The sequence below is a fragment of the Prunus mume genome, linkage group LG1 (assembly GCF_029339155.1).
Source record: "Prunus mume cultivar Tortuosa linkage group LG1, ASM2933915v1, whole genome shotgun sequence".
Lineage (NCBI taxonomy): Eukaryota > Viridiplantae > Streptophyta > Magnoliopsida > Rosales > Rosaceae > Prunus > Prunus mume.
The window spans coordinates 27434801-27452486 of NC_142698.1; the positions used below are offsets into that span (position 1 = coordinate 27434801).

The 17686-nt window shown below is 35.3% G+C and overlaps 2 protein-coding genes across 2 annotated transcripts; both read left to right on the plus strand.

Moving 5' to 3' along the window:
* Positions 1-1282: 1282 nt before the first annotated feature.
* GRIK2 (geminivirus rep interacting kinase 2) lies at positions 1283-8331 on the plus strand. Its single transcript, XM_008227314.2, has 13 exons — positions 1283-1507; positions 1907-2110; positions 2466-2843; positions 3330-3404; positions 3522-3566; positions 3843-3917; positions 4285-4372; positions 5351-5475; positions 6192-6287; positions 6448-6514; positions 7301-7416; positions 7526-7604; positions 7711-8331. The coding sequence occupies exons 3-13, from the start codon at positions 2523-2525 to the stop codon at positions 7869-7871; spliced, it is 1248 nt and encodes a 415-aa protein (XP_008225536.2). The 5' UTR covers positions 1283-1507; positions 1907-2110; positions 2466-2522; the 3' UTR covers positions 7872-8331.
* Positions 8332-13328: 4997 nt separating this feature from the next.
* Positions 13329-15688, plus strand: LOC103325177 (Galactose oxidase/kelch repeat superfamily protein). The gene is made up of 2 exons (XM_008227324.2): positions 13329-13551; positions 13799-15688. Exon 2 carries the CDS (start codon positions 14218-14220, stop codon positions 15358-15360), a length of 1143 nt encoding a protein of 380 aa, XP_008225546.2. The 5' UTR covers positions 13329-13551; positions 13799-14217; the 3' UTR covers positions 15361-15688.
* The last annotated feature ends 1998 nt before the right edge of the window (positions 15689-17686 follow it).

The following is a 17686-nucleotide window of genomic DNA, read 5'->3' on the forward strand; positions in this document are numbered from 1 at the left end:
AAGTGTCTTTTCAAAGGTTAACAAAGTGTCATGAATGATTTAGTTGACAGTTAACTATCTATTGTGTTGGCATTTATGTAAGTTGCACAAAAGCAAGTGTATGCATGTTAAAAATGTAACTTTAAGCGCGATGAATGTAACGTGCATCCTTCAGATACTTGTGAGTGTGTGACTCGCAAATAAAGAGTAAGTGAAATTAATAACGGCTAGGATTAATCTCAATCCTTAAATCATAATCGTTTGATTAATCTAAGGAATACAAATATCATTAAAAATATATATTAAATTAACTCATTATATATATGTCATATGTTCAATATACTGTTGGGTATGGATTTACGAAACCGCCTCAACAACCGCAGGTGTCAGTTGGTTCATAAAAACCGCAAGTGTCGATCGGTTTTCTTGCACAATCGGCCTTGTGATGGTATTTTTTTTCCTATCTAAATGCCATCACTAATTTACTTGAAAATTAGCAAAATATGCTTACCTCTCATACTTTATTTAATTTTTAATAACTTTCTTTTATGGGAGCATTATTCGTGCTCCCTAATGCATTGTCTCATACCATCAAATTGGGTAGTAAGTTAATGGATGGAGCACAAATAATTATTCCCTTTATAAAAATTAGGAATCTCCACACATTCTATGCATTATGGATGTATTTACGAGGAAGTAACTGCAAAATAGTGAGAAAAAGTAGGGAGTGTGAAAGAGAAAGTGAGAGTAAAAATTTGGAGTAACTTTTCGATGAGACATGTACATTGTTACGTGGTGTTACAAATATACTCATGTTATAACACATGTATTTATTCATTAATATTATTCTAGACCCTTGAAATATCAACCATGTCCATTAATACCATTTGTCCACATAATAACATTTGGATTAGTAACGTCACGTCTCATACAATTTTTTCTCATATCTAACATGATACTTGAAATGGCATAAAAATTGACATGGATGAAAACCGAATGAGATGAATTAATATACATAATCTAAATCAATGAATTGCGTGAAACTGTAACATGAGTCACATCCCATAAACTCAAATCCACCAGAGTGATTTTCCTTTTTTGGGTGGATTAGTAGTACATGAGTGTTGTTTTGTTGTGTCAAAGATGTGTACTTTCCAAACCCAACACCTCACCCCCAATAAAATGACATAAAACGGTCACACACCTACTACCCCACCTACCATTCCATTTTCTCCTTCCCCGCGATGAACGACAAGCAAAGCAACCATTTTTATCTGGCTAACCTCCCCCATAAACAAACCCACTGCTTCTTCGGAAGCGCTTTTCCCGCAAATTCACTTTTCTTTTTCCGCTTTTGCCCCTCCTATATATGCACATTCCCCAATTAACCCAACTTTCATACCAAATAAATTTCCCAATTTGCTCCCCTGCCCTCAGGTTTCTTTCAAATCCCTTCTCCCAACCCTGGGATTAAATTCTCCCGATTGCACCGTTCTAGGGCTCCGTTTCGGACTCCTCTCCTTCTCAGGTATTCGCCATCTCACAATCTCGGGGGCTTGGTTTTCAATTCATTATGAATGTTGCAATCGCACCCTCCTTGAGTCCAAATTAGGGTTTTTTTTAAGAAAAAAATTTCAAATTTTGATTCTTCAAACTGGGTTAATTTATTGTGGTGTGGGAAAGATAGGGATTTTGAAATCACGTCTCCTTCTCTTTGAATTTGAGGTACGGCACCCAGATTTTTTTTTAAAAAGCTATGTCGTTGTCGTAGGTGCTTGACGTGGTCTGAGAGTTCCACGCAAAGCTGTCCTTTTGTAAATTTTAGCTATGCATATATATTTTTTTTAATTGGGAGTGCTATTTTGTTAAATTGTTTAATTTTTTTGTTAGTTTATTAAAATTCTCTGTGTTTGTGTACGTATTTCAGGACAGGGTCAACGTATCGTTTGTTGGGGCGGTGTGGGTTAGCCTGCATTAGTGGTTATATAAACTGGAGTCATCGCGATGCTGGGTTTGAATCGTGATGGCTTCAATATTGCGAGCTGTTTATTTCATTTGGCTGAGTGGCATCCACTTGAATAGCAGAGCTCAATTGGGCTTGAAGCCCTCTCCTCTCCCTCTGTAAACTCAGGTTTGCATCCGCTGCCAAAACCCAAGTTGTAAAATTGTAATTGATAATGTTAGACTTTCCTGTGTTCTGAATTACTATTTAGTTTAACATGAAGAAATTAGAAAGAAAAAAATTAATAAGAAATTCTAGCAGAATGGTTTGGCTTTTGCTTAGTATATATATGCAGAAACGGCTTGATGGTTAAAGCAGGACCTTTCTTTCTGAAATTCTTGTATTGTGTTTTAGATGAAGTTTGTCAGGGCTAATATGCTAAAGTAACTTTACATATGCACGTATTTGTGTGTGTTTACAAATATATTATGTATGTGTTGTGAAATTTATAATTTTTGAAATTATTTGGTATATTATTTTGCAGGTTACATTTGGTTTGTTTTTGGGAGCTATAGTAACTACTAGAAATATTGAGTTTCTAATGTTCCTTAAGAGTTGCTCACTTGCGAAAATGATGGGCTGCTGCAGTTGCTTTGGTTTCATTAGAAAGCCCAAACGGAAAACAAGGCCCAATTATGGCTTTAATAATCACCTTTCCCAGGAGCTGTTGTTGGATGAAGATATAGAAGATGAGGATGATGGTTCATATAATGGTGAGGTTACAAGAACTACTCATGCTGATGAAAGTGAGCCACACATCTGCGGCAATCGTTCTGAAGAGATTTTACACTTCAGGGAACAGAGTGGAATGATTTGTAGGCAGGTCCCTGTGAAGGAAACCCACAAATGCATTCGCACAGAGGTAAATTTTTCATTTTTATTTTGTAGGGTACAAGGTAAAATAATTTATTTCTTTTTGTTCTGAAGTGTTTAATTGTGGTATCTTATAAGTTTTAGTACAGTGCGTAGTAGTCATTGAATTGAGTATGACTTGGTTAATATTTATGAAGGAACCGATCAATTTTTATTTGTCTAGTAAGCCACCCAAAATTTTCATCACACATTCAGCACACTTGTATGACATATGATATGGTTGGCATGAGGTTGCAAGATCTGGCCTCGTTTTTTATTACTAAATAAGTGAGCTGGGTATTGTGAATTTTATACTGTCATTAATGGTAAACTTTAGTGCTAGGTTTTTAATGCAATTAATTTGAAGACGAGTTATGTATTCATTTCCACTTTGAAATTCATTTTTTCGGGGAGTGCGGGTGGGGTAAGCCATTTGTGTTTTCCACTTTGAAATTCATTTCTCATACCAGTTATACTTTTTTGCATGCGCTTTCAGGATGAAAACGGGAATAAGATGGTCAATGAGTATGTTCGTGAGTGTAAAATTGGTGCAGGCAGCTATGGAAAAGTGGTAATTTTAGCACTGAACTCTTTATTTTCCGGGTGAAATACTGATTTTTTTTTCCTTCTGTTTTTTACTGCTTACTGGAAATTTTTCGTTACTTTTTTTGTCTTGCATGTGCTACAGGTTCTGTATCGAAGCCTTGTAGATGGACAGCATTATGCAATTAAGGTAGTTTTTCTTTGTGTTAAATTAGTGGCTTCAGTGGTTTGGATGAAAGAGAGAACTCTAGTCATGAAAAGTGATCTCGTGCTCCTAGGAAATTGCAATACATTTTATGTAAATCACTTCTGATTTATGATATCTTTGTAACTCTAAATTATTTAGATAAAGAATGATATAATCTTCAGTGTTGTCTTAGTATGTTTATGGTAGAGGTTTGGTTGTGTTACTGTATGAGTTTGTTTATTATTATTTTTAAAGGTTACATGAGTTGAATTTTTGCAGGCCTTTCATAAGTCTCATTTATTAAAGCTCCGAGTTGCACCTTCAGAGACAGCTATGACAGATGTTCTTCGTGAGGTATGTGTTTTCTGTCTTTGTGAGTGTGTGTGAGTGTTCATTTCCTGGATGGAAACTCTTGATCAGTTGCCTTGTCGTTGTATTATCCTTTCTAGTGGCTTTTGCCCTTTATTTTTCAGTATCATATCAGTTTATTCAGGCGAGCAACATCTTGAGAATAGACCTTTTGTATCTCCTGGTTCGGCATTATGCTTTTTCGTTGTAGTGGGCCAACCAGGCTTCATATTCCACTTTACTAGACCCTACTACTTGTTATACTTTCTTTTTCCCCTTTCATATTTATGGCAGATTACTTAGCCATATCAACTTCTTTTTTTCCCGCTCTATTAGATGAATGTTCACTAATATCTATTCCTTTAACATACAGGTTCATATTATGAAAATGTTGCACCATCCTAACATAGTTAATCTCATTGAGGTGATTGACGACCCAGACATAGATCACTTCTACATGGGTATTTATTGCCTACTCTCTCTCTCTCTCTCTCTCTCTACACATTTTAAACTTATTTGCTTGATTCTGCAATCATGATGCTTTTTCAAACTTATCCCAAATAGAGAAAGGGAAATTCAAAGGAGAGCCCAATCAAACCCGGTTACAAGTAAAAAAAATATGATCCTCTTACCAAAATTAAAGACACCACTTTCATGTCTTCTTTTTTCTCTTCATTTTTTTCTTCTGAATTTTGAAGTGTTAATACTTTCATTCCATGTGTTTGACTTTCATAAAATTTCTATCTTTCGGAAAACATTTGTTGAGATCTATCAAATTAGAACATGATAAGTATATAATTATCTAGAAAACAAAATTCAAGTACAAATTGCCTGAGATCATCCTGATGCAACATAATTCGTTTTTTCACATCAGGATAGTGTATATGTTCCATAAATACAGAACAGGTACACTATCCTCATTTGTCTTCATATTTAATTTTATATTCATCATGGATCTTGTCTGATAAATCTCTATAAATTATTTTCAAAAGTATAAAGTTTTATGGGAAAATCAATGAATGTTATGCTATTTTAAAGTTTGAGAAGAAAAAAAGATACAAAGAAAAAAAATGACGAGATACTACTGTTTATTACTTTGAGTGGAAGGATGACGTTTTGATTATTGTGTTTAGTAGGTAGACAATTACAATGGTGTTATTGGTACTTTTTCAAATTGATACAATCAGTCCATAAAAATAAGCATGTGAGTCATTAAAGGAGACATAACTTTACAATGTCTATTAGATAAAGGGACATATATAACTGAAAAGGAAAAGGATTATATTTTTGGTTGAAAAAAAAAATGGGCAAGGGACTATCGACTAATTTTTAAAATAAATAAATCTTGATGCTTTAGTGTTGAATATTTTCAAGTACCATTTGGTTTGGCCCATGCTTGACTGCAAGTTTTTCTTTTTCTTTTCCTTTTCTTGTTTCAGTTCTTGAATATGTTGAAGGCAAATGGGTCTGTGAGGGTTCTGGTCCACCAGGCGGCATAGGAGAATGTACTGCAAGAAAGTACTTGCGGGATATAGTTTCTGGGCTGATGTACCTCCATGCTCATGTATGATCTTTAAAGTTTGGTTTAGTATATATGCTTGGCTGAACTCTCTCATTACTTCTGTATTGTTTTCTTTGCTTTTGATGGGGATACATTTTGTAAAGGAAATCACTTTGGTCCTTATGATCTGGCTGGCCATATATTGTATTGATCAACACATGCACTTGTTACATATGAAGAAACGATTTTGATTTAAATTTTTCTGCAAATGATTAGTTCTCTAGTGTAGAGATGAAATAGTAATGTTCTGTGTCTAGGAGAACTCAAATATAATCCCCATCTAAAATGTGCATATGATTGATGAGTTGTAATGTGCTTTCTATTTGGCTTGAGCTGCTTCTATAACCAATGCAATCAAGCCAACTCACCTGTTTACACTATGAGAATTGAATTTAGTACCTGCTCTACAAAGATTTTTTTATTTATTTTTAATATCTGCTTTAGAGCATATTTATTCTAGGTAGTTGGTGTGCATTGTGCTATTTGATCGTGAAAACCATTTATTATTTATTTTAAGATGCGTTGATTGTTAAGATTGATGTCCACTTGTTTGTAAATGCATAACAACAGTTTGGAATATATCTCAGAAAATAGGACCACCCATAGTCCATGGAGCACTACAGCTGTTTCCCTTTATATGCAATCTAGCTTCCTTTAACGTACACTGTTTGGTTTCCATTATCACTGTGGTGATTTTCTTGTGTTTCCTTTGAAAACAGAACATAGTGCACGGCGATATCAAACCTGATAATCTCTTGGTTAGTCGTAATGGTACAGTGAAGATAGGGGATTTTAGTGTCAGCCAGGTTTTTGAGGTAATCTGACTGCTGAAATTTGTACCAACTTCAGAGCAATAAGTTACTTTTCTTCTTATATCGCTTTAGTTCTTTCTGACTTTTGTTTAAATGTTTTCCGGTGTATTAATAGTCTTAGTTTTCAGTTACAAATAATGTGTTGTATTGGCTTCATCTGCAGGATGAAAATGACGAGCTGCGCCGATCCCCAGGGACTCCTGTTTTCACTGCACCTGAATGTTGTTTAGGTTAGATTTTCTTTCTGTTTGATAAGATATGTTCAATTTTCTTTGCAATATAGAAAAATGTGCTAGTAGATTTTTCAGTGGCCTTTGGGCCAAAGGGAACATCCTCCTACTTAAGAACACAGGTGGAAGGTCCTGGATTCAATCCATCCGGTGTGAGCTGCAGTCAGCCAAAAAAAAAAAAGTAGCATATTGAAAAAATCTATTTGCTGTGCTGTGAGATATAAATGAGGCCAGATTTGGTGTATAGCTCGATTAGTGTATACTAGATTCAAATCTGGACTTGAATAAGAGTCTGAGTTGACACATCAAACTTGATTAGGAGTCTGAATTTGACACATTAATATTGAATAGAAATCTGCAAATGAGTTCATTCCATAAAAACAAAATATCCCAATTTGATACGAATCTGAATTTTCAGTACACACACCCGTCTAATTTTTATTCCCTAGGGCACATCCTAGTAGTTGATGTTCCAGCTTTCCCAAGTTACATTTGGGTCCAAGCATATAAATAGGTGTTTGTTCTGTGTTATTTCATAAGCAAATATATGTATTGTTATTGTATTTTTTGGTTGTTAGAAGGCTAATTATTCATATGTATGTGATTGCATATATTATAATTATTTATTCATATAAAGGCAGACTTTCTCAGTATAATGAATCCAGTTTAAGAAGATTTTGAGGATTGGATTTGAATAAAGTTCAGATTATTGCCCCAACATATATACAATATGGTTTAATTAAACAGGAAATAAGTACTGTACATTTATTTTCTTCTGATCAACAGGGCTAACCTATCGTGGTAGAGCTGCTGACACATGGGCAGTAGGGGTTACTTTATACTGTCTGGTATTGGGACAATACCCGTTCCTTGGAGACACACTGCAGGATACATATGATAAGGTATGGAAATCACCAGTATTGCCGTGGAAAACCATTACTTATGTCATACTTTAAGCCTGGTATATATGGTGTACCTATAACATATCTTATTGGAATTTTCTCTTCGCAGATTGTTAATAACCCTTTAGTACTTCCAGATGATATGACCCCACAGTTGAAAAATTTACTAGAAGGGCTTCTTTGTAAAGGTTGGTGACATTAAGTATTTTGATTTACTAGAAGGGCTTCTTTTCTTGTCTGCAAGTCTATCACCCTTTTTCATGATTATCGATTATCGGATTATATCTTATGCAGACCCAAACATGAGGTTGACATTAGAGGCTGTTGCTGAGCATACTTGGGTTATTGGAGATGATGGGTCGATACCTCAGTATTCATGTTGGTGCAAGCGCAAGAGTTTGCAGGAAGAATATAATGGGACGAAAGATGATAGTAGCATAAACCATAGTGACTAGGCTGTTTAGGTTGGCTTTGTTTCTTGTACAGTAGAAAACTTAGGTTTTGTTCCTTTCCTTTTCTTTCTCTTTGGACTTGCTATCTGATCTGCAAGGGGGGTAAATCGTGACAAAAACAAGTCTCAAAAGAACTTTTCTGGAAGACTGAAACACAGCCTGCCTTGGCCTTGCTATCTGATCTGCAAGGGAGGTAAATCGTGACTGAAATAAATCTCAAACGAACTTTTCTGAAAGACTGGAACACAGCCTCCCATGGCCAAAAGGAGGCAAGATGGGTTTGGCTTTCCAATTTTGGTTTTCAAGTTGCAAAAATTGTCTCGGTGTTTGCAGGTTTTTGAATTGTCACAATGCGGTGAGAAAGTGTGTTATAACTTATACTACATCCGGCCCTTGTACACACATTTAGCAAATGTTTGTTGAGCATCTGAATGAAAAACAGAACCGTGAACCGTTTTCTCTATTGTGTTTTCTGCCATGAGTTGATTCTTTGGCTTCCGTGTGGTAAGTGATTCGCAGGTTCTTCAACCTCTGGTTTTACTTATTTTCATCTTGTCAAGTTCATGAAGCTCATACTCTGTAGTATCTGAATCCATTCCCTTGATATTCTCACCAAAACTGTGGATGATAAATCCGTTCTCATGTGTGCATAATCTCAGTCTACTGTAATATCAGGGAATAAGCATATTATATGTATACGTAATACACCATGTGGCATGTTGATGTGGTGTGCGAATATCGGAACCCTAAACCCTAGATGGTGAACACAGGACTCGGTACATTATATTCCGGTGGATTTGATGCACCACGTAAACATAGCACATAGTGAATCAGATACGCTTAATAATTTTCCAGAGAATCTCATAAATCAAGTGGAGCTATAGTGAGTGTGTAGGGTTTAGGCTATGGTTTTTAACAAGCAAGGATTATTCAGAAACAGACAACTAGTCATGGGTCATATCATTCATATTAAAGACCTCTCTCTCTCTCTCTCTCTCTCTCTCTCTCCATGTCTCTACCAACTACTTTCTTTTTTCAAGCTATACTCCAAAATTATTGTCCACTAAGCTGCAGGGAACTTACTTAATTTATAATTAAGTTTGCTTTTTGACTTAGCAGGTTAATTATTATTATTATTAGAGACTTATTAAACCAACAAATCACACATCAGATTCGTCACGTCTCCCTGTACTCTCTTTGTCTTTCTTTCATATTCAGATTATTCCACACGCATCTCTCTCTCTCTCTCTAGACTCTTTCTTTTTGTGCGTGTGAAAGCTCATAGAGGGAAAGCAAAGCGCACCAAAGAACACGTGGATTTTGTTACGAAGACGGCGATGAATATTGAATGGCCATACAAAATGACAAAAATAGTCGCCGGGAAATGGTGAGAGATGAGATGACAACAAGGTTTTGGGGTGTGCGAGCCTGTCATTTCTTTCTTTAATTAGTTTTGTTTTTATTTTCAATTTCAACCACCCACCATTATTTTCCAACAGCACTTACCCCCAAAAAAAAAAAAAAAAAAAAAATTATTTACATCAGCGTCATGCTGAGTTGCATTTTATTTTATTTTATTTTAATTTTAAAATACAAATTTATCATGGGTTGATGGGGTCCCCTCACTGTATCTTTAGTAGATGAAGCCGGAATTTTATTTGTCTATTAGATCATAAAACTGAAACAGAAAGAAGATAACCAAAAAGCCAAAAGCTTAACCGACTACAAGTTCTAAAACAAGAAAGCTAATAACCCATGCCAAAGGATCCGAATATAAGAGGATAAGAACACCTTTTATAATAGTAGTAACAACACCATCATTAATAATTTACATAGATAATATATTCGTAATAACACATCGGCATGTCATGAAACACTACGATACTCAAAAAAGTTACATAAAGCCTTAATTCGTGCAATGCAAGGAATGCACAATTTTGATGAATTCATTTAAAGAAAAAAAAACCAAAATTCATATATGAGTGATACAATCTTGAATAGTTCATAATAAATAGACGGTTGTTAATTCTTAACATGACAAATTATAATTCAAGAATAAGAAATAATTGATTAATAGATAATTCGAGTTTATGCATCATAATATGATAATCTTATGAGGAATTTTTTAGTATGACAATCACATTGTCACGTCATAACATAAGTGGATGATTTGTAATGTTATCTCTAATTAATAATATGAGTTTAATAGGAAACTCTGATGGAAATAGTTTTAGCCAAAATATAAATATCTGGTGTGGTGCAGGTGCAGGTGCAGGTACACCACATGGAGAGGGGACCACCTAAAGGGACGCGTGTCAGAAGATTATTAGTGTGAAGGTTGTGGCGTGCATCGGTGGATGCAGGTTGTGTCAGTGAGGCTTTTGGACGCATGAAAACCACTTGGATTTTCTGACAACGCACAGAATGAGAAGAACCGTTAAGTAAAGTATAATAGCTGTTTTTTCCGATGGACCCATTCTCATACCCATCTCTCCCATCCACAAAATAAAAAGAAAGATAAGAAAAATAAACTCGATTTTGTCTCATTTTATATATATCCGCATCTAAAGAATATTGTCTGACAATTTCTTCAAACCTTTAGTAATTAACTCTGGCATGTTTATTAATCGGTAATGAAAATTAAAATAAGAAGTTGGATTTCGATTATAAATTACTTGTGCGTTTACTTCACATAAGAGTATTTGGTTATCAAATTTTGTTTTGGAGCTTTTAAATTTAACCTTCTAATATTACTCATTCTCTGAAAAATTTATGACTTCACCATTGTTCGTATTTTAGCAAAGTACTTACCCTTCATATGTGTCATTAAATAAAAATCTCAAGCCGCATGTCATTTACTTTACTTACATATTAATAAGTAGTAACTCTACATGAAGAAGTGTTTTCTTGTCAAATTGGTTTGGTATGTAAAACACATATGTTGTTTGATTATGAGTTTATACCATTTATCATATTAGTTTTTATCAAATGATCAAGATTTATCGTCTGTGAACGTAAATCTTATAATTTAGAAACAAATGAGTGGATTTCGGGTTTGGCCTACTTCCAAACCAAAATATTTATAAAAAAAGAAAAAGAAAAAAAGAAGAAGTTATGGTAGTACCCCTCTTATTTTCTTTTCTTCAATTGTACCCTCCAAATGCTAGCACCATTTTGTAATGAGTAGCAAGGACTTATTTCAAGACTTATGTTTTGTACTTGTGTCATTTGGAAACTTCAATAATAACATAAAGAAAAAGGCAATGATTGCTTTGGTCCTTAAATGTCTTTTTACACTTTGATGAGATTGTATGGCTTTCATTGGCTACAGCTGGCCTCATTGTACTTTACTGTGCCAAATATCTACGTCCGTTCATTTTTTTCAGTAAACGCCGCCTCATTGACTGTGTGCAAATAGTTGACTTTTTTGTGTGTCTAACCACGTGATTTGACCAATCTTAATCATAGATTTGCCATAAAATGTTTTCAGACTATACCGTCCAGATTTGACCAACTTCAACCACATGCTTTCCCAACATTTTGAAGATTACCTTAGGAAAAGTTTCACGCGGCTATTACTGAAAATTACAAGAACATGGTTTTGATTTGTAATCAACCATTGGATAATGGTTTACAAAAGAGTTTTGCTTTTGACACGTTTCTATTCTTGTTTGGTCGGCCGTCCGTAATTAGTTTTTTATGCATGCATGTGCATCATTCACACGCATAAAAAATATACACATTAATAAAAACTACTAGTTCACATAACTACAATTAAGCATAATTTTATACAACTTACATACTTAAAGACGAAATGATTAAGGAAGAAATAGCAAGGAGAAAGGATAAATTAGTTGGTTAAGGGCAACCTTGAAGTTTTCAATTTAAAATTGGTTGGCTAATATGTGTACAATCAAACTCAATTCATTGTTTCCTTTTGTTTGTTATAGGTGATATTTGGGGATGGAAAATCAAACACAAAATCACGAATGCGAATATATTAAAATATTTTTAATCACTTGAACTACAAACTTCCTCTAGAAAACATTGTGCTTGTCACACATTTAAATGCCCAAATGTATATATGTGTATATTTCAGATTTGGCTAATTTTTCTAAGAATGATTAATTGCTTTTAGTTACGTGAGCTACAAGTTCCTTGCATAACTATTAGACTTATAATATTTGATTTTTTTAAATTAAAAAAAAATGGTATTTAGTCGTAAAGGGCGACTAGCTACAAAGGCCAATACAGATATAAGACGGATATACAATAACATCATTTAGACAATAAATTATTCCTCCAATAGAAAAGCAAAAACACATCTATCGCATAAAGCCAATAGGTTTGAATACTAGGCATCAACAACATAAAGCAAAATTGAAACTAAACACTCTCACAAGAAGAGAAGATAAACTCGACAAACTCATAATGAGTTTATGCAAATGGAACCGATCTACTTTTTAATTAAGGAATGATTTCATTCAAAAACTTTCGTGCAAAATTAGGTCCCTTTTAGGGTTGGTTAAAGTGGTGAATGGTGGGTGAAAATCTAGTTTAAGATTAGGCTAAGTCAAGTGTTGAATTCTTTTCATTGCATAAACCCAAAACAAAACAAAAGTGGTTAATGAAATGCATCGTTTTCTATTTATTTTTTTATATGGGATAATGCACTAATGTTTGTAAATTATTACCTCGGCATAGGGACCTATGTGCCACTTTCTCATATTAAAAAAATTCAAAAGACTGACCACTCATGAGCTACAAAACGAAAGCTTATCTAAACAGTAGGAGTTGTCGTTTATACACTTATGAAATTGGCAAACCTTACACACAAACACGAAGGCAGGAGAATGAAGTAAACCCTATACTCTAATGCCAAAATAACATTCTTAGCAAACCATACACTCAAATGTTAACAAAAGAACATTCTTAGCAAATCATACACTCAAATGTTAACAAAATAACACTATCCACATAAAATGCGCAAAAGAGCCGGATGTACGTTTCATAACTATACTCCAATAATAAGAGTTCTACTTTCGATCTTCTTCCTCTAAATCTAAACCCTTATAATTAGAGGCACTCTAAAAAGCTCAAATAGTGACAAAAGCAAGAAATGAGAGAAAAGTTGTGTATTTATACTCTCCTCAATAGATTTGTTCACCATTATTAATTTGCGGTGAGCATTAACATTAACGTTTTGTGAATTTAATTTTTGAAAATTTGTGTAACGAATAGATTAATTACACTCATTTAAGGACACATTATGTGATAATAAATCTCACCAAGCAAAGCAAACTGAGTGGTGATCAAATTTGTTTTCTCCCAACCCAAGCATAAAAAGAAAAGAAGAAGTCATTTAGGGCTTTGAAATGAAATTCCAAAAAAACAGTGCCATAATTGCAAAACTACAAATAATTTTCAGTTTATTATATTCCAAGTGAGTAATGAGTTTATAACTTACAAGTTATAACCCCACCCCCACCCCTTGTCCTCTCTGCTCAGTTATATATCACAGACTTCAACTCTCTCTCTCTCTCTCTCTCTCTCTCTCTCGTTCGTATCTTTTTTCTCAATTCATCGCCGGACTCCGGCAACATGCTCGACGGAAAACTTTTCCGGCCTCATTCGCCGGCGACCTGACTATTGAGATCCGATAACGATTCTACGCACTTTCCGGGTACGAACACATTTCCTTCATTTTCGTCTTCATTAAAGATGTTGTCTTTCTTGGCTTCTTTTGGGCGAGATCCGAATAACTACCTGACCCAGATCATATCGGCATTGGATTTGGATCGGCCCTGGCCCTGTGTATTGTTTTATCGAGTTTGTTGCCTCTTGTTGATGTTGTGTGCTTTTTCTTTTCCTTGTCAGGCAAAATTTGTGGCTTTGATTTTGAATTTGCCTTTAATTTTATGAATATGCAGATTTTCCTGTTTGGATATATGTAAATCATACGAGAAAGGTTTCTGGGAATCCTCGATCGTCTGGTGAAATAAGTAGACTTCTGAACCATTTTATCAGCCATTTTCCTTTGTTTAATCAGCTCGATCGTCTGGCGATGGCTATGAAATTGTTCAAATTTCGTTTTTGATATAGAAATTGAGCATATTATCTTTTGCATAGTCAGGATTTTTGGAGTATGAAACTTGGAATTTTGACTATTATACTATACTGGTTAATGGAAAGGAATAAATCGATTGCCTGCAAAGATCGGAATTGTCTTTCCGGGTTTTTGAGGGTTGATTGATTCGAGATTGGCGTAATAGGGCTTTTCTGGAACCTCTTTATGAAGATTGTTTTTTGTTTGGGAGTTTTGGTTGGGGTATACTGAACTTTTGTTAACATGAGAAACATGGCTGCTCCTGAAGAGGAAGTAAATACTATTTCTAATGTCAGTTTGCAGGGAAGAGTGAATGATGGTCGCCGTAGGTATGGATCAAGTGATTCGCTTGTCCCGGGTCTTGTTGATGATGTAGCTTTGAATTGCCTTGCTTGGGCTTGTAGATCGGATTATGCTTCGCTGTCATGTATTAACACAAAGTTTAATAAGTTAATTAAAAGTGGGTATTTGTATGAGTTGAGGAAGCAGTTGGGAATTTTGGAACATTGGGTGTATTTGGTGTGTGATTTGAGAGGGTGGGAGGCGTTTGATCCAGTGAGCAAGAAATGGATGACATTGCCTAAGATGCCTTGTGATGAGTGTTTTAACCATGCCGATAAGGAGTCTTTGGCTGTGGGAAGTCAGTTGTTGGTTTTTGGTCGTGAGCTGTTGGATTTTGCTATTTGGAAGTACAGTGCAATACATCGTAGTTGGGTAAAATGTCAGGGAATGAACCAGCCTCGCTGCTTGTTTGGGTCTGGTAGCCTTGGTTCAATTTCTATTGTTGCGGGTGGTAGTGATAAAAGTGGAAATGTCTTGAAATCAGCGGAGATATATGATTCTGAATCAGGCAGGTGGGAAATGCTTCCTAACATGCACACACCACGCAGATTGTGCACTGGTTTTTTCTTGGACAGCAAATTCTACGTCATTGGTGGGATGTCAAGTCCTACTGAATCACTGACTTGTGGGGAGGAATATGATCTTGAGACAGGGAAATGGAGGAAAATTGAGGGTATGTTTCCATATGTCAATAGGGCTGCACAGGCTCCTCCTCTTGTGGCAGTTGTTGATAATCAATTATATGCAGTTGAGTATTTAACCAACATGGTGAAGAAGTATGACAAGGAGAAGAACACCTGGGATGTTTTAGGAAGACTTCCAGTGAGGGCTGACTCTTCAAATGGCTGGGGCCTGGCTTTTAAGGCTTGTGGAAAGGAGCTTCTGGTTGTTGGTGGGCAAAGAGGTCCAGAAGGCGAAGGTATTGTCCTCAACTCTTGGTCTCCAAAGTCAGGGGTCAAGAATGGCACCTTGGATTGGAAAGTTATTGGAGTGAAAGAGCATGTTGGGGTGTTTGTGTACAACTGTGCAGTTATGGGTTGTTGAAGATTCTTTTTAGATTAACCAAAAGGAAGGTACTGGTTTCTGCAATCTGACATGGCCCTTCAGGGTAGTTCCCTGTGCATCTATCTGATTGACTAGAATTAATTGTTGCTGAGATAGCATTTCCCTGGCTCAGAATTTGGTTCTCTTTTCTTAACATGCCTGTATTTGGAGATGTTTCATACTTCCATGATCCTGCAAAAGATTTGCTCTATAAAGATCAAAATAGGGACACATGGGTGGTATGTCGCGCCCTGTTTTATCTTTAAGTTGTGTTTCTCATCTACAGCCCAATTATTTATTTTAATAAATTGAAATCCTTATTGTTTAATGATTTGTTTTTAAAAAATTCACTACTTAATAGTGTTCTATCTGTCAAAAATTTATTTATACTTATCTGGACCAAGACACAGAATTGTTATCTGTCAGTTTCTTGATTAGCCTTAGACTACATGATTCGGAAGTTAATACGTATCTAATTTTGTTCAGAGGGCAATATTCTCTTGCAAGCAGATATCTGCCATGTTATGTTACTAGACTCTCCACATGACTATGCGTTCATATAAGAATCGACTAGAGTAATAGTCTTGTTGCATAGTATGCCGAACTGTCTGGCTAGAGAGGATATCCTTTCTAAACACACACTCACTCGTACGCACTTTTATTGCTTCATGTGGGTGCTTTTAATTACTATTTCTTGATATCTTATGTGCATCTTTCCATGTTGGTTGTAGCATGTATGCTACAAACCTTCAACCCAGGCCCATGAACTTGAATTTCTTTGGATTCCAGTTCAAGTTCATATGACTCATTAGCCATTATGTAAGAACTTAATGGTTTCTTCCATTGAATAAATTTGATGCGTACTCGGTGTTGTTACGAGCTTTTCTGTGCATTAGTGCACGAGTGTCCTGCTTAGTTGAGGCCTGGTGGTGAATCTGGTTTGAGGTATTCTACATTGTGGTCAGGTTAAGTTTTCATTTAGGTGCTGAGATGTGGTTTTCTACATTTCTCACCTATTTGTTCAGTGATATTTTCCTAGTTTAACATATCCCCTTTGCCGGGATCAATATCTTCTTTTGCATGTTAATCTGGTTATCCTTCCTTTCCAAGCTTGAAATCTAGACTGGTCAATGAAACAATTCTAGCCCTTAAACTATTCTAGCCCTTAAACTAACTTTCCTTTTGCTTTATTCCTAGTCTCTGATAATTTTTTTTCATTGTTTCAATCTCTAATTTTATCTGACCGGGGTTGTTTAATCGAGTGGCGCCTGAAGATCTCTTTGTTGGAGGAAGGCAATGACGACAGTTGTTGATATAAAGATCTCTTATTTTATCCATTTTGAATTTTTTTTCTCCGTTCTCTTCCATGCGACCCCTCTCATGCAAAATGACCGTAGTTCATAGTTGTTTTTGACAGAGACGTGAACATCTTATTTTTCTTTTAGAAAAATGGCGATCCAAACTATTTGAAATTTCATGAAAAGTTTACAAATGTACTTTCCCTAGACCACCTAATTTGGTTAGGATAGGCGGGTAGTGATTTGGAACTAGTTGAGAGATGGCAGGTTCTGTGCGATAGATGAGTACTTGGTAGCTGTAAATTTCATGAGATATGATAGGAAATGTCAAGTTCTAAGGGCGTGGATTCACTATCCTGACCAACTGGCCTGCTTAACCCGTGTATGTGGCTTGGTTTCTCATAAGTACCGTGTCATTTTTCTTTTGACGCACATGCATAAATTACGGTTTGACGAATATGCAGAAAGACTTTACTAAATAGTTCCTTACAAATAAATAACTACTTCCAAGTCCAACCCACAAGCTCAGGTCTTTATCAGAAGTGGTCCCTAAATTTTTCCTTTTTTGGGGCGTTACATTGGAGTTTGAACTGGGGTGCCATGGGGAAAGAGAAACTCTTATGTAATGGGGATAACACTTTTTGCTATTTCCGACCAATAACGAAATGACACGTAAGATAACTTTTTCAAATAATGTTACTCTTATCATATTTGTATACTACATCTTTATACCATTTTATGTGGCAGCTAAGGTGGACAGCCACATCAATTAAAATTATTTAATATTTTCTTTTCTTTTGATTTATTTCAGTATTTATTTTTCTAATTGCCTTAATTATAGTACACTTAATTGATTTAATTGATGTGACATATAATATGGACATGCCACATCATGTGATATAGAAATGTGGGATAAAAATGTGGTAAATGTAACATTACTCAACTTTTTCAAGTGTCATTGTGTTATGAATAGTACTATTCTTACCACATTTGTATATCACATCCCTATACCATCTTATGTGGCAACT

What these genes read in the sequence shown, in the direction of transcription:
- GRIK2 (XM_008227314.2), top strand. Translation starts at nt 2,523, where the DNA reads ATGTTCCTTAAGAGTTGCTCACTTGCGAAAATGATGGGCTGCTGCAGT. An exon ending in TGATGTACCTCCATGCTCAT is followed by an intron (nt 5,476 to 6,191) that starts GTATGATCTTTA and finishes CTTTGAAAACAG; the next exon opens with AACATAGTGCACGGCGATAT. An exon ending in TGCACCTGAATGTTGTTTAG is followed by an intron (nt 6,515 to 7,300) that starts GTTAGATTTTCT and finishes TCTGATCAACAG; the next exon opens with GGCTAACCTATCGTGGTAGA.
- LOC103325177 (XM_008227324.2), top strand. Translation starts at nt 14,218, where the DNA reads ATGAGAAACATGGCTGCTCCTGAAGAGGAAGTAAATACTATTTCTAAT.